Source organism: Salvelinus fontinalis, chromosome 18 (genome assembly GCF_029448725.1).
Source record: "Salvelinus fontinalis isolate EN_2023a chromosome 18, ASM2944872v1, whole genome shotgun sequence".
Classification (NCBI taxonomy): Eukaryota; Metazoa; Chordata; class Actinopteri; order Salmoniformes; family Salmonidae; genus Salvelinus; species Salvelinus fontinalis.
The window spans coordinates 46527331-46548389 of NC_074682.1; the positions used below are offsets into that span (position 1 = coordinate 46527331).

At 43.3% G+C, this 21059-nt stretch overlaps 1 protein-coding gene and 2 non-coding genes across 10 annotated transcripts in view; all 3 read left to right on the forward strand.

Moving 5' to 3' along the window:
• Nucleotides 1-21059, forward strand: part of LOC129815638 (eukaryotic translation initiation factor 4B-like) — a 34415-nt gene that overhangs the window by 8044 nt on the left and 5312 nt on the right. The window contains exons 4-14 of one of the 8 annotated variants that reach the window (XM_055869618.1): nt 7232-7348; nt 7750-7804; nt 8684-8836; nt 9263-9442; nt 9997-10161; nt 10440-10698; nt 11475-11578; nt 16208-16448; nt 16624-16658; nt 17850-17979; nt 19862-20009. In XM_055869618.1, coding sequence (XP_055725593.1) covers nt 7232-7348; nt 7750-7804; nt 8684-8836; nt 9263-9442; nt 9997-10161; nt 10440-10698; nt 11475-11578; nt 16208-16448; nt 16624-16658; nt 17850-17979; nt 19862-20009 — 1587 coding nt within the window. The remainder of the gene's footprint in view (nt 1-7231; nt 7349-7749; nt 7805-8683; nt 8837-9262; nt 9443-9996; nt 10162-10439; nt 10699-11474; nt 11579-16207; nt 16449-16623; nt 16659-17849; nt 17980-19861; nt 20010-21059) is intronic. The other 7 variants (XM_055869621.1, XM_055869619.1, XM_055869620.1 and 4 more) reach the window with 7 other exon arrangements.
• LOC129816073 (small nucleolar RNA SNORA16B/SNORA16A family) lies at nt 50-185 on the forward strand. The gene has a single exon (XR_008753517.1). It is a non-coding gene; the product is annotated as a small nucleolar RNA SNORA16B/SNORA16A family (small nucleolar RNA).
• On the forward strand, nt 8883-9066 carry LOC129816082 (small nucleolar RNA SNORA81). Its single transcript, XR_008753525.1, has one exon. It is a non-coding gene; the product is annotated as a small nucleolar RNA SNORA81 (small nucleolar RNA).

Genomic DNA, 21059 nt, shown 5'->3' on the forward strand with positions numbered 1-21059 from the left:
TCGTTATCTTAAGAATTATACACCTATTGAACCTGCCAACAGTGAGCCTCTTGGCACCAATCGAAGCCGTTGCTGTTCTCTTGTAGCAGACACGGTCAAATGGATGCCAAAAACAACACTTTCACCGACGGTCGCTGTTCAGTTTGACAATAACTGACTCAGCAACATTAAGGGGAAGGACACTTGATGCTAAATTTTGCCTAGAAATAGCGTGATGTGTATTTCTTGGCAGTCATTGTGATTATATGACAGATCTAGTATGTGTTATCAGGATTCTAATTTGATTTGCCTCCCAATGATCGCTGCAGAAAAGTTTTCTGTTTTGAAGGAGATATGAGAAACTGAATGACTGTGGTTGTGTTGATGCTTGTGGTCAGCTATGTATACACCAGTTTGTATTCCTGTTAGGGATGCACATTTTGGTCAATTTTGCTGCCGACTAACTGACCCCTCATTAACCGGTCAACAAACATCCCCCCCCATCAGTAAAATGAGGTGACCAACAGAAAATACTATGCATGTATACAAGGAGCAGACCTTTTTCTTTCAGAACTGGAAACATGCAACAATAGCAAACCTGTTGTCTTAGTCAAAAGGCTATAGTTTATTATCGAACATTCAACTCCTGTAATGAAGCAGCCAATAAGTCATTTTTGAACATTTGCCGAAGTTCAATTCGTGGGAAATCACTGTTCTAAACAGCGCACTTAAAGCAATCAGATATGTGATAGATAAATCTCAGTTAGAAACCTAGAGAAGGGGAATCTTATCGTAATGACTAGGATGGGTTGCTAATAGGAGCATTGTGCCTTTGGCTTATGGACAATGAAAGAAAGTTTATACGAAAACCAATAGAACAGAAGAGACATTCTGTATCTTCATAAAATAATTGCCTCCTTTCTATGGTTGGATTTTGGCTAGGCTACTTTGAAGCAAGGTAATACATGCCTAATTTATTTAAAGTTAAACGTTTGTTTCAAACAGTTATATTCCTTCGAGCTCACATTGCAAAGTGGTGTGTGACCGTTGATATAGCCTATGCACTCAAATGCTGTTATTACGAGTTGATTGCTGTAATTACAAGTTAATTGTGGCTATAAAACAGTTAACACACAATTACATTTATAATTGTTATTCGTTGTGCAATGACTGGGCTTACAAAAGCACATGCTCTCGTGATGTCTGACAGGCAATATTCTAGTTTGAGGAGCAGAATAGCCTATGATGTATGATGAACGCGTGTAATAAGATGCTTAACAACTAACAAAATATTTAATCCCACAAAATTATTCAAATGTACCCATAGAACAATAAGCATGACCGGTCAAATGTATTTTCGGCGGCTAACCAATTTTAAAGGTTAACCGTTAACATACCTAATTCCTGTCAAACTGAAGGACACAAACAGGACATTAAACCCACCTGAGGTTAATCATTGCCTATATCTATAGGAGGTGGCTTAACTGGAACCATCAACTTGTCTAGCCTGTTAATATACTCTTGAGTGTGCAAAACATTAGTAACACCTTAATTCTTACGGCTGAGATCCCGTTAACGGGGCGATATGACAACAGCCAGTGAAAGTGAAGGGTGCCAAATTCAAAACGACAAATCTCATAATTAAAATTCCTCAGACATACAAGTATTTTACACCATTTTAAAGATGTTAATCCCACCACAGTGTCCAATTTCATAAAGACTATGATGAAAGCACACCAAACGATTATGTTAGGTCGGCACCTAGTCACAGAAAAACCCAGCCATTTTTCCAGCCAAATAGAGGAGTCACAAAAATCAGAAATAGAGATAAAAGATACAAGTATTAAACATGGAACTTTAGATAAACTTCTCCTTAATGCAACCGCTGTGTCAGATTTTTTTTTAACTTTACGGAAAAAGCACACCATGCTATAATCTGAGTACGGCGCTCAGAGCCCGAATAAGCCATAAGATATCCGCCATCTTTTGGAGTCAACAGAAGTCAGAAATAGCATTATAAATATTCACTTACCTTGCACTCCCAGGAATCCCAGTTCCATAATAAATGTTTTTTGTTCGATATAGTCCATCATTTATGTCCAAATACCTTCATTTTGTTTGCGCGTTCAGTCCAGTAATCCAAATTCATGACGCACAGGTCAGACAAAGTCAAACAATTCCATTACAGTTCGTAGAAACATGTCAAACGATGTATAGAATCAATCTTTAGGATGTTTTTAACAAATCATCAATAATGTTTCAACCGGAGAATTCCTATGTCTTCAGAAATGCAATGGAAAGCAGGTCGCTCTCAGGTGAGTGCGCATGTTCAGCTTGTGCCAGACACCTGACTCAAAGAGCTCTCCTTCCCTCAGTCACAGTAGAGGCATCAAACAAGTTTCTAAAGACTGTTGACATCTAGTGGAAGCCTTAGGTAGTGCAATATGACCAATATCCCACTGTATATTGGATAGGCAAACTTACAAACCTCAGATTTCCCACTTCCTGGTTGGATTTTTGCTCAGGTTTTTGCCTGCCATATGAGTTCTGTTATACTCACAGACATCATTCAAACAGTTTTAGAAACTTCTGTGTTTTCTATCCATATCTACTAATAATATGCATATCTTAGCCTCTGAGCCCGAGTAGCAGGCAGTTTACTCTGGGCACCTTTTCATCCAAGCTACTCAATATTGCCACCCAGCCATAAGAAGTTAATATTGAGTTGAACACCCTTTTGCAACTTCGACACGTGGGTTCATGCAAGCAGAATGCCTCTGAACCCTACCAAGTGCAAGGTCCTATCAGTAACCTTAACAAGAAATCCATCTGTCCCATGCCACCTCTGGATTGAGGGCCAGGATCTGTGTGTGACAGTACAGCAGGTAGCCTAGCACTTAAGAGCGTTGGGCCAGTAACCGAAAGGTTGCTGGTTCGAATCCCAGAGCTGACTAGCTCTGTTCCCTTGAAAGAAACTTAACCCTAATCCAGAGCAATTTACAAAAGCAATAAGAGCACCTGCAAAAAATAATTTTAACATTTTAGGGGTAATTGTATAGAAGCACTTACAGTGGGGCGAGCATGTTGCTACTATGCTAACCAAGAGCAACAGATCACTGTTTCTCCTTCGTCGCCTTAAAAGGTTCCATGTGCCACAGGAAGACCTGGTGAACATGTACACCCGCTACATATGCCCCACCCTAGAGAATGCCACTCCTGCTTGGCACAGCTCACTGACCCAGCCCAGTTTAATGACCTGGAGCATATTCAGAAGAGAGCATGCCGCACCATCCCAGGAGGACTCTCCAGTTATACCTGTCCCAACCTCAGCTCCATGAACGGCATACAACTCTGCACTGACTGCTGTCAGCCTCTTAAAATCTAAATTCAGAGACTGGCTACCCCCTCACTGACAGGCAGGAACGTCCGCAGCCAAAACAAACTGACTACGAAAGTCTAGAACTGAATGGTACACGAGGTCACCAATCCCATATTTCTGCTCATTGATTCATGAGTCACTTTAAAATCGCAGGACATTATTAGTTAATTTGTTTTACTATTTCTATTTTATTTTTATCCATGTGTGTCAGTGGTGGGGAAAGTACCTTATTGACTAAAGTGAAAGTCACCCAGTAAAATCCTACTTGAGTAAAAGTCAAAGTATTTGGTTTTAAATATACACTGCTCAAAAAAATAAAGGGAACACTTAAACAACACAAAGTAACTCCAAGTCAATCACACTTCTGTGAAATCAAACTGTCCACTTAGGAAGCAACACTGATTGACAATAAATGTCACATGCTGTTGTGCAAATGGAATAGACAAAAGGTGGAAATTATAGGCAATTAGCAAGACACCCCCCAAAACAGGAGTGATTCTGCAGGTGGTGACCACAGACCACTTCTCAGTTCCTATGCTTCCTGGCTGATGTTTTGGTCACTTTTGAATGCTGGCGGTGCTCTCACTCTAGTGGTAGCATGAGACGGAGTCTACAACCCACACAAGTGGCTCAGGTAGTGCAGTTCATCCAGGATGGCACATCAATGCGAACTGTGGCAAAAAGGTTTGCTGTGTCTGTCAGCGTAGTGTCCAGAGCATGCAGGCGCTACCAGGAGACAGGCCAGTACATCAGGAGACGTGGAGGAGGCCGTAGGAGGGCAACAACCCAGCAGCAGGACCGCTACCTCCGCCTTTGTGCAAGGAGGTGCACTGCCAGCGCCCTGCAAAATGACCTCCAGCAGGCCACAAATGTGCATGTGTCTGCTCAAACGGTCAGAAACAGACTCCATGAGGGTGGTATGAGGGCCCGACGTCCACAGGTGGGTGTTGTGTTTACAGCCCAACACCATGCAGGACGTTTGGCATTTGCCAGAGAACAACAAGATTGGCAAATTCGCCACTGGCGCCCTGTGCTCTTCACAGATGAAAGCAGGTTCACACTGAGCACATGAGCACATGTGACAGACGTGACAGAGTCTGGAGACGCCGTGGAGAACGTTCTGCTGCCTGCAACATCCTCCAGCATGACCGGTTTGGCGATGGGTCAGTCATGGTGTGGGGTGGCATTTCTTTGTGGGGCCGCACAGCCCTCCATGTGCTCGCCAGAGGTAGCCTGACTGCCATTAGGTACCGAGATGAGATCCACAGACCCCTTGTGAGACCATATGCTGACACATGCACATTTGTGGCCTGCTGGAGGTCATTTTGCAGGGCTCTGGCAGTGCTCCTCCTGATCCTCCTTGCACAAAGGCGGAGGTAGCGGTCCTGCTGCTGGGTTGTTGTCTCCTGATGTACTGGCCTGTCTCCTGGTAGCGCCTCCATGCTCTGGACACTACGCTGACAGACACAGCAAACCTTCTTGCCACAGCTCGCATTGTTGTGCCATCCTGGATGAGCTGCACTACCTGAGCCACTTGTGTGGGTTGTAGACTCCGTCTCATGCTACCACTAGAGTGAAAGCACCGCCAGCATTCAAAAGTGACCAAAACATCAGCCAGGATGTACATACATATACATACACACACGTGTGTGTGTATATATTTTTCTATCGGAGCCTAAACTGGAACCATCAACCTGTCTAGCCAGTTAATATACACGTGTGTGTATATATTATTATCCTATCTATAGGAGGGATTACGTACCATCAACCTGTCTAGCCAGTTAATATACAAGTGTATATTAGGGATGCGAGATTATCGGAATTGGCCGATTAGCTAAAAATGGCAACATCGGTATCGGCAAAACCGATGGCAAAGCTGACGTGCATACCTACAGTGGGGAGAACAAGTATTTGATACACTGCCGATTTTGCAGGTTTTCCTACTTACAAATTATGTAGAGGTCTGTAATTTTTTATCATAGGTACACTTCAACTGTGAGAAATGGAATCTAAAACAAAAATCCAGAAAATCACATTGTATGTTTAAGTAATTAATTTGCTCCCACCGGAGTTACACAGTAATGGCATCACTGCTATTAGCTTCACGACTTACATACTATGGAACGCCGTTTGGGTCTTTGCTTGTCAAAGATACAGTAGCACTGTCAAAGCTGTACAAAAAAAGTCTCCAAACACCGGCCACGAACGATGTGTTTACAATACCGCTTTGGTAAAGCATCATTTGTTCGACTGCAACTTCTGGGGTAGCTAGCTTTAGCTTGGTACCTAGCTAGCATCAATACAACCAGCCTGAAAACAATGACCAGTAGAACCTGCAGTCATTTTCATTATTCTTAGCAATGATTTAGGAATCCTTGTAAGTATTAGCTAGGTTGCCACTTGTTCGCCTATTGAAATTGAACTTCAGTTCATGAAAAATAAATACCTAGTCAGCAACTTAACCCTGTTGCCCAAAGCTAATATTTTAAGCAGCCAGCTAGCTTCATCTGGCTAGTGAGACTCGACCACACCTGGTTATGTGTTGTGAAGCTAGCCACAATAGTGGAATTTGCGGTTTGCCTTCAACATAAAAGTATGTCATTTACAGTAATGCAAATGAATACAAATAGTATAACTATGCCATACTTTTATTTTGAAGGCTAATCGCAAAGTCCACTATTGTGGCTAATCCTTAATGTGGCTAGCTTCACATAGATGGGTCTGACCACCATTTATCAAATAAGAACTATCTTATAAATGAGGGTTATTTTAGATGACACCTAGCTATATAGTTGGCTTGCTATTTGACACGTCAGTGTTATTTGATGTTTATCTTTTTTGACACGCAAGACCCAAACGGAGTTCAATAGAAATCCTGGTAGAGAATGAAACGACTAAACAAATGGAAAACAAAATACAGCAAGTAAGTGAAAGAAATAGGTTTTGATTATGTTTTACTGGTAATGGGGACATACATAAATGCCAACAAATATAACTTTTTTGTGTGTGTGTGTGTAACCTTACCCAGGCAAGTGAGTTAAGAACAAATTATTATTTACAATGACGGCCTGGAAGACGGTGGGTCAATTGTGTGCCGCACTATGGGACTCTCAATCACGGCCGGATATGATAGCCTCGATTCGAGTCGGGGACTGTATTGTCACCTCTTGCACTGAGATGCAGTGCCTTAGACCGCTGCATCCATGTGTGTTTAACTATGTAATTGTACTAGAATGTGTTAAAGGCCACTAAAGTTGTAAATCTCGTTGTTTTTTTGGTTAGAAAAATGTCATATTGGTGCATCACTAGTGTATATATTATCCTATCTATAGTAGGCTTAACTGGAACCAACCTGGCTAACCTGTTCTTGAAACCACCAGTTGTCTTCTGGGGATGGACATTAACAGTGTGACACTTGCCCAATGGGCAAGTCGACAGCATTTTTTATTTTACTTGTCCAAAGGTTAAGATGACTTGCATGAAATGTAGCTGTTTACACAAACAAGCACCATATACTGAACTATCTTCAATGTTAACATGGGGGGCATCAAAAATATAGATTTTATTGAAGGAGTTGAGTCGTATAAATGTTGGAATGTAAGTACTGTAGGTTAGCCTATATGGAGAGAAGTTGAATGTGGGAGGAGACCTGCCAATGTATGCAAAGGAGTTTGTCGCTATCCTATTGCCCTCAAGTACATTTTGATTATTCTCATGATACAGTAACTCATTCTTGTAATGTCATTGCAATATTTCTCATCTGTTCTGAGACTGTCCGCATCAGCGATCACTCATCAGTCTAATTTTTGACCTCATACCAGCAAAGTTCTCCATCAGCTCACTCTCACTGCTCTGTCTCCCCTCTGTTTTCAGATCAGTGCTGTGCGCTTGCCACGGGAGCCCAGTAACCCAGAGAGGCTGAAGGGCTTTGGCTACGCCGAGTTTGATGACGTGGACTCCCTCCTGAGGGCGCTGACTCTCAATGAGGAGGTAAGGAAAGGGCGCAAGGAATAGCACCAGGAAGGATCAAAGGGTCTTAATTCTCATTCTTCAGAACACTGATCAATGCAATGCATGATGATCCACTCACTTAGTTGGGATTCATCCCATAGACATCATTTCAACCCATATCAACATCCATTCAACTTTGGTTATTGACTACAAGGGACAAAGAACAAATGTTAGTTTAGTAACAGTAAGAGAGCTTTTCGTAAATGCGTTAATCAAATTAATTGTTCAAGACCAATATATTGCATATTAATGTAAATGACAGGTAAATTGTTTCCAGCTATCACACTGGAACATGCAGGTATGGAAAGAAGATGAGTTGGTTAATTTAGGCCACATTATTGGTAATGACTTGCTTGTTCCCTGCACCTCTGACCTAACAGAACCTGGGAAACCGCAGGATCCGGGTGGATATTGCAGATCAGTCCAACGACAAGGGTGAGTTATACACAAAATCTGAAGAACATGGGCACCTCCAGGTACTTTCCCCAGTTGCTGGAGTTGTAGGCAGACTCATGCAAAACAGAAAGGGAAATGCCGCACACCGCTGCTCATGCGCCCAGGTGATATTTATTTACGTTTCGACCCTTAGGTCTTCATCAGGCATCCATACCTAAGGGTCGAAACTTTGTAAATAAATATCACCTGGGCGCATGAGCAGCAGTGTGCGGCATTTTCCTTTCTGTTTTCCATGAGTTATACACAACCCATGATTCTAGCTTTCTACTGTACTATGGGAACAGAATGGCCAAATGTTCTATCACTTGACCTGGGCTTTGTAAGCATGATAGATCTTGGGCACAAATGGTAGTAACACATCAAAACTGTAGTAGCATCTTTTTTGTCCGATGTTAGGCTGGATTTTTACTCCAAACGTTCCTCGTAGCAAGATGTCATTGACTTGTACGTAAAGTTACAAGCTAAAGCATGTTCTGGAATCTCTGTGGTTTGTGGAGATGTTGCAGAGTCTCTATGGAGTACATCTACAGGAGTTTAAATCCAGCCTTAGACTTTATGGGGAGGTTTCCTGGGCACAGATTAAGCCTAGTCCTGGGCTATAAAGCTAATGGAGAATATTGCAAGTGCTTTTAGTCCAGGACTAGGCTTATTCTGCTTCCGGGAAACCAATCATATGTGTCAGGAGAACATTTGATGCACATCTCACATTTCTCATAAAATGCCGGGGCAAAAAAAACACTGAAGAAGTGCTAGAGCAACAAAATGTTTACTAATGTGGTGCAGAAATAAAGCACCTGGGGGCATTTACAGTGTGTTGGGCTTTAACTTCTAATTCTATACCTAACCTCCTATGGCCAGAGGGGAGAGATAATGGCCAGATGGGCGGACGGGACAGGATGGGCCGTATGGGAGACATGGGGGGCCCCGACAAGACAGACAGTGACGACTGGAGGGCCCGGCCCACTGCTGATGCTGATGACGGACCCCCAAAGAGAGAGGAATCCGCTTTCGGTGAGTCACTCCCTCTAAGCTCAAAGTGGACTCAGCAAGCACACATCCCTTCTTTTTTAAAGCACCCTGCTAAAATTGGGAGGGCGATGCCTCACGGCTTGGCTCTTGCAAGCATGTAAGCACGGGTAAACCAAGGAAGGAGAGAAAAGGCACAGTGTCGCAAATGAGGCTATGGCGGACCTCTTTCTTAATGTCCAATGTCCTTTGTCTCAAGGCTACGTGCTACACTATTTATCTGAAATGTTAAGCATGCATGGTCATGTTTTAGGCTGTCCATCATACAGTTCAAGTTCTTCAACCTTATGACATGAACTGCGTAAGTTCTGTAACTTTGACTTAATATTGCTTAGATCTCAACAGGCAGTCACTTGATTTGCATGCCTTTCGTAATTGTATTAACTGACATTTTCTTTCTGTCCCTCTCAGGGTCACGCGACCGCTATGGAGACCGTGACGGGCCGAGACGGGACAATGACCGCGGATTTGGCGGCGACCGGGACCGCGGATTTGGCGGCGACCGCGGATTTGGCGGCGACCGGGACGGCGGCAGAGACCGTGGCTTCGGCGGCAGAGACCGCTATGACGACCGGGGAGGTGAGAGCGGAGGTAAAACCACTGCTCAAAACTTAGCATATCATCGACAATCTAGAATACGCTTCACTTTGTTATCCAGATCCTCCTCTGTCAGAATGTCATCAGTCCATCAAGCCTCCTGTATGATTATGAATGTCAATCCATATGCTCTTTTTTTGCTCTTAGCCTTGCTTGGGACTAATTCTCACAGGAAAACCGACTAATGGCACTTCCCGACAGTGCGTTTTTGAAAATCTGAATGTCTTTATGCATGCTCCACTGTACAACATCACAGCTGATAAATCGTGAGGATTTTCTTTCTGAAGGGTGATCTCACTTTGCGACTTACAGCTCCCGTGCCGTCGTGACATTGTCTGTCATTTCCACTAGTATAAATAGTTCAAAATTTATACTTTTCTCGAACCGACACACCATGCTGAGTAGCAAGGTCCTGCAGTTACATTGATCTGACTGTGTTTTTGCTGGTGCTAAAATCTATTCGTTTCTCAAGTATGGCAGCTGTATTTTTTTGTTTTGTGAACAGCTTGTAAAGTCTTGGCACTTGTACTCCCTCTACTCCACCACAGCCTTTGGCTCCCGCAGGGACCGGGATGATGGCGGGCGACGTGCCTTTGGCAGTGGCTACCGCCGTGATGATGACGGGGGTGGTGGTGGCCGCTACGGGGAACGGGATCGCTACGGCGGGGACAGAGAGGACCGATATGAGAGGCGTGAGGAGAGAGGAGGTGAGGGTAATTGACCCTCAAATTACGTTCAATATTATTTTGCTTATTGCAGTATATTCTGTATGATGTCAACCACATGTCCATCCTCTTACACCTGCTGACACCATCCTCCCCTCAGGTCCCCTGCCTAGGTCCCCCTTTAATTACTGAGCAGTGTTGTATTATATAATATGAACAGGTCTCCCTTGGTGATGATGTATCCAAGGTTCAAATGCAGATTAAATTAATGCAAAATATGTCATCCCTAATCCACTGTCCCCCCCCCCCCTATCCTCCACACCCAGGTGGTACCACCCAGAGACCCAAGCTGGTCCTGAAGCCACGCAGCACGCCCAAGGAGGAGGAGCAGGCCCGCAGCGGTGGTGGGGGAGCTGCCCCAGCTGCTCCAGCGACTGCCCCCAGCTCCGGCCGTGCCTCCATCTTCGGAGCAGCCAAGCCCGTGGACACTGCAGCCAAGGAGCGGGAGGTGGAGGAGAAACTCCAGAGGCAGCTGGAAGAGGACAAGACCAGGGGCTTTGATAGGAAACCCCGCGACAGAGACAGGTGTGGTGTTGAGGGTGTAGCTGGAAAGTGCCAGAGCTGAAATGTTCTCTCAAATTTTGTGCACAAATTTGTTTGCATCCCTGTTAGTGAGCATTTTGTCAAGATAATCCATCTACCTGACAGGTTTGGCACATCAAGTAGCTGATTAAACAGCATGATCATTACACAGGTGCACCTTGGGCTGTGGACAAGGTGCACCTGTGTAATGATCAAGGCTGTTTTGTCACTACTCAATGCCACAAGTTAAGGGATCGTGCAATTGGCATGCTGACTGCAGGAATGTCCACCTGAACAGTTGCCAGAGAATTAAATGTTAATTTCTCTACCATAAGCCGCCTCCATTTTAGAGAATTTTTCAGTGCGTCCAACCGGCCTCATAACTGCAGGCCACATGTAACCATGCCAGCCCAGGACCTCCACATCCGGCTTCTTTACCTGCGGTATCGTCTGAGACCAGCCACCCAAATAGCTGATGAAAATGAGGAGTATTTCTTTCTGTAATAAAGCCCTTTTGTGGGGGAAAAACTTGTTCTGGGTGGGTGGGCTCAGCTCTCCAGGGGTTGGGCTCGGCTCTCCAGGGTGTGGGCCTATGCCCACCCGAGGCTGCACCCCTGTCCAGTCATGTGAAATCCATAGGGTAGGGCCTAATTAACTTATTTCAATAGTCTGATTTCCTTATTTGAACTGTAACTTAGTAAAATCGTTGAGATTGCTGCATGTTGCGTTTTTACATTTTTGTTGAATATATTTACTCAATCTTTCTCTTCTGTGCTTAGGGACCCAAGTTGGAGGAGTGAGGAGCCACCTTCTGAGCGACCTGCTACACGCTCCCGCACAGGAAGTGAGTCATCACAGACCGGAAGTACATCTGGAGGAAGAGGTGATCAACCTTATTGATCTTCTGAGTTTTATCCAGTTCTCTTTGTAGTCTCTTTGCTTGTGGTGTGAGCACGCATACATGATCAACTTTTAAATGTCAACCACACTATCCATTGTATTTTCACTGTAGATATGTTTTCTGTCAGCTATCAAATTAGTGGTTCCTTGCAACAGCCACTCCTTTTCAGCAGTATTTCAAGGAATGTGTATCTATGGTGTGATCTGTTGCATAAATATGTGTTTATATACAGTACCAGTCAAAAGTTTGGGGACACCAACTCATTCAAGTGTTTTTTGTTTATTTACTATTTTCTACATTGCAGAATAATAGTGACATCGAAACTATGAAATAACACATATGGAATCATGTAGTAACCCAAAAAGTTTTAAACTAATCAATATTTACATTTGAGATTCTTCAAAGTAGCCACCCTTTGCCTTGACGACAGCTTAGCACACTCTTGGCATTCTCTCAAGCAGCTTCATGAGGTAGTCACCTGGAATGCTTGAAGGAGTTCCCACCATATGGTGAGCACTGGTTTGCTGCTTTTCCTTCACTCCAACTCATCCTAAACCTTCTCAGTTGGGTTGAGGTCGTGTGATTGTGGAGGCCAGGTCATCAGATGCAGCAATCCATCACTCTCCTTCTTGGTCAAATAGCCCTTACACAGCCTGGAGTTGTGTTTTGGGTCATTGTCCTGTTGAAAAACAATGATTGTCCCACTAAGTGCAAACCAGATGGGATGGTGTATCGCTGCAGAATGCTGTGGTTGCAATGCTGGTTAAGGGTGCCTTGAATTCTAAATAAATCAGACAGTGTCACCAGCAAAGCACCCCCACACCATCACCTCCATGCTTCACAGTGGGAACCACACATGCAATAATCACCTTCTCTGCGTCTCACAAAGACACGGCGGTTGGAACCAAAAATCTCAAATTTGGACTGATCAGACCAAAGGACCGATTTCCACTGGTCTAATGTACATTGCTCATGTTTCTTGGCCCAAGCAAGTCTCTTCTTATTGGTGTCCTTCGGTAGTGGTTTCTTTGCAGCAATTTGACCATGAACACCTGATTCACAGTCTCCTCTGAACAGTTGATTTTGAGATTAGGGGTGCATGATATCTCGGTAAACATATTAGCTATAAATGCCAACATCGCTATCGGCCCGATGTCTAGTTTAACACCGATGTGAAAAACCGATGTCAAAGCTGACGTGCATACCAATATAACGTAGGTAGATGATATAATGATGCCACAAAAAATACAGCGCTACACATGCAACACAGCATTCCTAACCCAGCCCACAATGTTTGCTGTGTGGATCTATTTTGAAGTTTCAAAGGAAGATAACAAAAAGGCCATATGCAACGTTTGTGCTGCTATTATTTCCTGAGGGGAGAAAGTGAAATCGTCCAATACCACAAACGTAATTACTAATTAAAAGTGCTTCACCCCCAGATGTTCAGCGACCACTTAGAATAAAAGCAGAAAAAAACTAAACGCACCTCCAACTGAACTAGTTCAAGTCGAGCAGTCATTTGAAAGAGTAAGAGTTTCAGCGAGACAACTGAAAAGCTCAATCCATTAACGGCAAGATAATGGAATTCATTGCCCTTGACAATCAACCGTTCTCTGTCGTGGATGATGTTGGCTTTCGCCGACTGGTCGAGCACCTTGAGCCCCGGTACACACTAAGTAGGTTATTTTTCAGATGTTGCCCCACCTGGAGTTGCACAGTATTGTTGAAATGCATAGCCATTAGCTACTTGCTATGGGCGTCACTGATATTAGCTTCAAGACTGACATTTGGACCAGCGACGTCAGCCCCATGAGCATGCTGAGTCTGACAGCACAGTGGGTCGATGAGGATTTCGTACTGAGGAAAGCTGTATTGCATGCTCAAGAATGTGCTGGTTCTCATACGGCTGCTGCCTTTTCAATGGCATTTGAGAACATGTTTCAAACTTGAAAATCCCAAAGAACAAATACACGCTGTGCTATGTGATAATACACGTAACATGACAAAGGCTTTGGAAGAATGCAGAGTCTCCAGTTTGCCATGCATGGCACACACGCTGCAACTGGCTGTAAACTAATGTTTTGGCCCAAGGCCTACTCAATAAATTGGATGCAGTCTATCACAGTGCCATCCGTTTTGTCACCAAAGCCCCATATACTACCCACCACTGCGACCTGTACACTCGTTGGCTGGCCCTCGCTTCATACTCGTCGCCAAACCCACTGGCTCCAGGTCATCTACAAGACCCTGCTAGGTAAAGTCCCCCCTTATCTCAGCTCGCTGGTCACCATAGCAGCACCCACTAGTAGCACGCGCTCCAGCAGGTATATCTCTCCCGTCACCCCCAAAACCAATTCTTCCTTTGGCTGCCTCTCCTTCCAGTTCTCTGCTGCCAATGACTGGAACGAACTACAAAAATCTCTGAAACTGTAAACGCTTATCTCCCTCACTAGCTTTAAGCACCAGCTGTCAGAGCAGCTCATAGATTACTGCACCTGTACATAGCCCATCTATAATTTAGCCCAAACTACCTCTTTACCTACTGTATTTATTTATTTATTTTGCTCCTTTGCACCCCATTATTTCTATCTCTACTTTGCACATTCTTCCACTGCAAACCAACCATTCCAGTGTTTTTACTTGCTATATTGTATTTACTTCGCCACCATGGCCTTTTTTATATTTTTAATTATATATATATTTTGTTTGCCTTCACCTCCCTTATCTCACCTCACTTGCTCACATTGTATATAGACTTATTTTTCACTATTATTGACTGTGTTTGTTTTACTCCATGTGTAACTGTGTTGTATGTGTCGAACTGCTTTGCTTTATCTTGGCCAGGTCGCAATTGTAAATAAGAACGTGTTCTCAACTTGCCTACCTGGTTAAATAAAGGTGAAATAAAATTAATTAATAAATAAAAAAGCGGCATATCTGACAGTGGCAACAGGTAGGAAGATAGTGGGTCATTTTAAATACTCACAGCCTGCAAGCAATACAGGAGCATCTTGGAGTGAAAACGAATAGGCTTAAGCAAGATGTTTCCACCAGATGGAACAGTACTTTTTACATGATGGAGAGCCTGCTGGAATATAAAGAAGTGCTTGGCGTGTACATAGACGGAGTTACCTGACACTATCAGCACAAACCAGTGGACTCATTGAAAACTTGAACAAACTCCTAGCTCCATTCGAACTGACTCGAGAAATAAGCTCATCAACTGCGTCTGAAGCAGACGTGATACCCTCTGTCATGGCACTGAAGCATCTGATCAACAAAACTGCCGACACAGTCCGTAGGGTTAACTTGCAAAAGTACTCTACTAGAGGCCGTGAACAAGCGATTTGGTGGCATTCTCTCTGAGCCTCTACGGTGTTGCCACCATGCTCTACGCTAGGTACAAGGACTGCTACTTTGATGCAGACATGAAATCTGGTTTACGTGAAAAGTTACACAGCTGGACAAGATGGAAACGGACACAGTGATGGTGCGTGCGCACAGAGGACCCACGACAGAAGAGGCCACAGACAGCTGAAACTTCACTGACATGTTTGAAATCCTGGTTGAGAATTAAACAAATTAACAATGAAACCGCACAGCAAGTAAGTGAAAGAAATAGGTTTTGATTGTTTTACTGGTAATGGGGACATACGTAAATGCCAACTTTTTGGTCAGTGTGTGTTTCAAGTATTTAACTGTACTAGAATGCTTAAGGCTGCCAACTTTATGTTAATGTTTTTTTTTTTGCAAGGGAAATATCAGTGCAACCCTAGTTGAGATGTCTTACATTTATTTGGGCTGCAATCTGAGGTGTTGTTAATTGCTGATTTCTGAGGCTGGTAACTAATGGCCATCCTCTGCAGCAGAGATAACTCTGGGTCTTCCTTTCCTGTGGCGGTCCTCATGAGAGCCAGTTTCATCATAGCGCTTGATGGTTTTTGCGACTGCACTTGAAGAAACTTTCAAAGTCCGTATTGACTAACAATCATGTCTTAAAGTAATGATGGACTGTCATTTCGCTTTGCTTATTTGTGCTGTTCTTGCCGTAATATAGTTTTTTCTGTATACCACCCCTACCTTGTCACAACACAACTGATTAGCTCAAACGCATTAAGAAGGAAAGAAATTCCAAAATGTACTTTTAATAAAGTATACCTGTTAATTGAAATGCATTCCCGGTGACTACCTCATGAAGCTGGTTGAGAGAACACCAAGAGTGTGCAAAGCTGTCAAGGCAAAGTGTGGCTACTTTGAAGAATCTCATAAAATATATTTAGATTTTAACATGTTTTTGGTTACTATATGATTCCAAATGTTATTTCATAATTTTGATGTCTTCAATATTATTCTAAAATTTAGAAAATAGTAAAAAATAAAGAGAAACCCTTGAATGAGTACTTCCGACTGTTACTGTGTGTATGCCTTCCTTTCCTCTTCCGTCTGCACCGAACTTAAAAGACGGCATGGGTGAATATAACGTATTCCTTTTTTTGCAAATTTGTTTTCGATACAAGTTAAAGGAGAGGAGCAGAGGTAGCCCCTTTTACGCCCGAGACAACCCAAACAGTCAGTTTTAATACTGAAATCTCACCCTCTTTTGTCCAGTCTCGCGGCGCAGAGAGAGCGAGCGATCAGTTGAGAATGAAGTATTCAGTGGTAAGGAGGACGACCCTCCCTCTCCTGGAGCTCGCCCTACTTCCGCCAACTCTTCCACATCTTCCTCCAAGGAGCCCCTCAAGGTGATGCCCGCACCACCACCCAAGGAGAATGCCTGGGCCAAGCGCCCTGCGGTGAGCGCAGGGTCCACCCCTGTCTCCCCCAGTGACGCGGCATGTCCCAAACTGAGGTCAGAACACGTTCTTATACGTCTTGTATATTGTATAGCATCTGTGGATAACGGTGTGGCCAATTTGTCACATTACCAAAAGCCTGTCTTGTAGTGACTGAGGCAAAAAAAAATGCTTGGACTTTTTGCTTTGCAAGCGAGTTAGCTAAAGGTCTGAATGTCCGGTCTCTTTCAGCTCAAGTTCTGCAGATGAAAGAGGATCTGGACGGGGTAAGGCACTCGGACTGCAAACAACTTGTGTTTGTGTGTGTTTGTTAGTGGTTCATTCCAAATAAGGTGTAATGGAGACTTTGTCCTAATCTAATCCCAGAGTGGACCAACTAGGCCTTTCGGTCCTACTCTCAGATTAAGAGATTTTGCTCTGAAGTCAAGCGTGAGTTGCTGACACTTTGGGGTTTTATTCACCCCTCGCCCTTGAATGACTGCTGGATTGTGATATCTAACATCACATTCCAATTCTAAAAGGAAATGATTGATTTTTTTCCACTTTCTCGGGGTTTGGTGATTTAGCTAAAGCAGGGTGGATTGGGACGAGGCCACAACTTGACTAACATGGATCAAAATAGTGTAGCACTGCCCAATTATGGTCCTGGATAATCTCTCCTGTTGGTTCTCTTGCCTGTTTCATTGGCTAGCTATCTCAGAACTCCATATTGCAGCTGTAAAGCACTTGTTTGAAGGGTTGGCAAAAAGCAATATGGAAGGTCCCAACTACCTTGCCCACTAGTATTTCACAAAATTATTTCAAATTGATTGTGATGGGACATCAGCAACTTTGAAGTATTGGAATCCAACTCTAATTTACTGAATTATCAGTTGGTATAAAACCCAGGAGAGAAGAGGCAGCAGGAACCAAACTGGGCAGCCCTGGTGTAAAGTTAAAGTGGGGAACCCTTGATCCTGTATGGGTGCAGTGTCTGATTCTTTCCCAGGGTTGTGCTCTGTAGGCACCAAACACCTGATGTTCAACCTTCAACACCCCTTCCCATAATATGTTTTGAAATTTCTCTTTTGTGCCTCCTGAACATGACCCTGTTGTCAAGCTCTTGACAGATTTTTCCATTAATATGTGGTTAGCTCCTGGGAAATAAGGTAAGATTATTCATTTTTTAATGGATATAGTTTATTAATCAGGTGAAGGTTGTCAAGTCAGCAAAAGCAGCAGACCCTGCGGCCATTAAGGAAAATGGGTTCCCTAGGCCTGGGTTGTATTCAAGATCACAAGTTAGACGTGTGCACCTCCCATTTGACAATGTTTTGCTTAACTGCAAATGTTACGATCTTGAATGCAACCCTGGGCCAGAGGCGGTGTGGAATGCTGTTGTGGAGTGTAGCCTTAAGTGGAGTTCCAGCCACCCAAACCCCTCCCTCCATCCTCACTGTTTGGGCTCTCCCTTCCAGAAGAGAATAAAGTGGACGGTGCGCGTCGGGACCGGGGCCCCCCACGGGGGAGAGGGGGGGCTGCGGGGCCTGGAGCAGGGCGGGGCCGAGGAGAAGGGGCCAACAGAGATCGACGAAGGGAGGAAGACAGGTCAGCCCAAAACGAGCGGCATTAGTGGAACAGGCAGGGAGGGTATTGCAGCCAGGGCACCTCTAAAGGCTGGTTTATGGTCGGTACGTCAACTGTTGGAAATTAAGAAAGTTAAAAGCAATGCAATTGCCCCTATTATTAGGTTAAATGCTTGCTAGCCTAATGGAAGTGCCTTCACTAGGGCCTAATACCCCCCTCAGTGAGGATATTCCAGATGCAAGCTGTAATTTCTCAACTCTTCGCTCTCCCAAACATTACGGCACAGCATTAGGACTCGCTTACCTCCACTACAAAAGCGCAAAATTATAATTTGGAGGATTTGAACATCATGTCACAAACACAGAAATGTTGATTTATGTAAATATTGACAAATAATTGATACGGCTACAGAACAGGGGTCTCAGACAGTAGCTCGCAGCCCACCTAATGAGTAGCTTGCCAAACAATTTTGAAAGTACATGCGATTTTCACGTTCCACAGCAAACTTTCATTAACAGATCTCACAAGTGTCAGACACCCCAAGCTCCCAACTAGCCAAAACTATCTGCCAATTAATTCCCATCAATATTGCCCCTGTCTGTGTGGTGCACACGTTTCTCTGTCACTCTGATGTGATAACTGCCTTGTGGGTTGACACATACTTTCTCAATTAAATGTTAAGTACATTTATCTATTTATTTGCAAACATTGCTATTACATGAGCAGTACAAAATCATCGCTAAACCGGCAAATTAGATGGCACATTCCTCACTCGCTAGATGTGCAATTAAAGGGGAATTGAACAACAAAAACTGAGCTACATTTAAAATAAAAAAATCTGATTTGATTAAAGCATGGACATGGACTCTGAACATCCAATTTTGTTGTTTCTCTATGAACAACAAATTGAGTGACAATTCCCCCAAAAATTGAAAACCAGAATTTGACCGAACTTAATTTGAGAATATTAAATGGGGAAAATCACATTTTATTGGGACCCCCTTTAGAGTTGGTTAAAACAAACATTGTTTTACCAAGTATATTGGCAGAACTTAGTGTGCTACTTTCTCTTGTACACTAAGGACCTAGGGAGGAGTTGCAGGTGAGTTACAGGGGAGAGGAGAATGTGCCTATTTGAAAGCTAGCTTGTGACGGTTTTTTTTTAAGTAGCTCTCATGCTAGAAAAGGTTAGAGACCCCTGGTATAGAATTATTACCTGCTCCTAAAGGTTGTAGTTCCTTGTTATGGTAACCGTAATAACTGAACTGATTCGTTTTAGGGAGTAAAATAACTATTTAGCTAGCTAATTCCATGAATGAAAATATCCCTGGTTAAATTACTGGCTGATTTTGCCTTAAAAAAAATACTGTCTTGCAGGCTTGAGTAGATGTGGGGGTTTCTTGCATATGTCATCACACATTAAAAAGAAATCTCACAAAAATGGCTCTTTAAACTGGATGGAAGTGCTTTAGGTTGTGTACATAACCATGTTTTTTCACACCAATGTTAGGCAGTGATCCTCGATTCCTTTCCCTGACATAATTTGTTTTTATCAAGCCCCATACAATCACACCTGAGCTTGAACATTAGTTGAGTAGGCAAGCTTGTGTGGGGGTGTAACAAATGTCATGTTTGGGGTAGCCTACTTGAGGACCGGCGAAAACACTCCTGTTGATGACTAACTGTTAACCAGCCTTTAGAGGTTATACGAGAGATTGTGAGGGTGTGAATACTATTAGTCTTCTCCTGCATTTAGAGTTATGAGTGGATTATATTGGATCAATTTGACTGGGAAAGATTTGGTGTCATACTGTTGAACGGTGTGCTAGTGCACTCACAGGCTCTGACCCTCAAGACTTAGCTGGACAGTGAAGTTTAACTTAGTGTTTATTCTGATTTGTAGAAAGGATAACAGAAGAGACCGGGACTCAAGACCAGCACCAGAGCCAAAGAAATACGAAGAGTCCCCAACTCCCGTGAGTCCTGGTGTCACATCAAGTGCTCTTGACCCACCCCATAGTGGATTTGGATTTTCCTCAAACTCCCACACAGTTGAGTTCAGTTTTCAAAACCTGAAACTCCCCCTGAACAATTTCGTCTTTCACTGAACCTGTCCCCCAAACTGTCTACAGTCCTTTACCCCATAATCTTGTCACATTGGCTTCAGTGTTCTACTGAAACTGTCCATGGCACCACCCTTTTTTTCAATGTCGCCAGCTTTTTCCTCAGTCTTTTTGTTCTTTCTTTTTGGCTTTTATTGCAAAATTCACACATCAGGGAAAAACATGGGTCCCGCTTAATGAAAAGTTTACTGATATTTATATAAATAGTTATCCATACATATTATTGTGGGGGCGATAGGCATTGGTTAAAGCTCAATGTTATTAAATTCTCCCAACCATCATATCTAAGCCAATCGACTTGATTGGAGATATACAACACACTTCCTGCCCCTCGTCCTGAGCCGTTACGGCCTTTACCGAGAACCACATACTGGATGTTTTTAACAGGGTCATTAGCAATTGACTGAGTATTTTCTGTGCCTACCTAGCTCAAATTGAAGACGTCGGATTAAAATGAGGTTATAGCATCCATAAAGGGACAATTGAATTTGAAAATGTTGGGATTGACTGTTAACCTCTCTGGCACCAGTGGGTCGGTAGCGTTCCACCTCGACAACAGCAAGTGAAATTGCAGGGCGCCAAATTCAAAACAACAGAAATCCCATAATTAAAATTCCTCAAACATACAAGTATTATACACCATTTTAAAGATAAACTTCTTGTAAATCCAACCGATTTCAAAAAGGATTTACGGCAAAAGCACCATGCGATTGTTAGGTCAGTGCCTAGCCACAGAAAACCATACAGCCATTTTCAAACCAAGGAGAGGTGTCACAAGTCAGAAATAGCGTTCAAATTAATCACTTACCTTTGATCTTCATCGGAATGCACTCCCAGGAATCCCAGTTCCATAATGTTTGTTTTGTTTGATATAGTCCATAATTTAAGTCCAAATACCTCCTTTTTGTTTGCGCGTTCACTTACCAATTCCAAATTCACAAGGCGCAGGCACTTATTCCAGACAAAGTCAAAACAGTT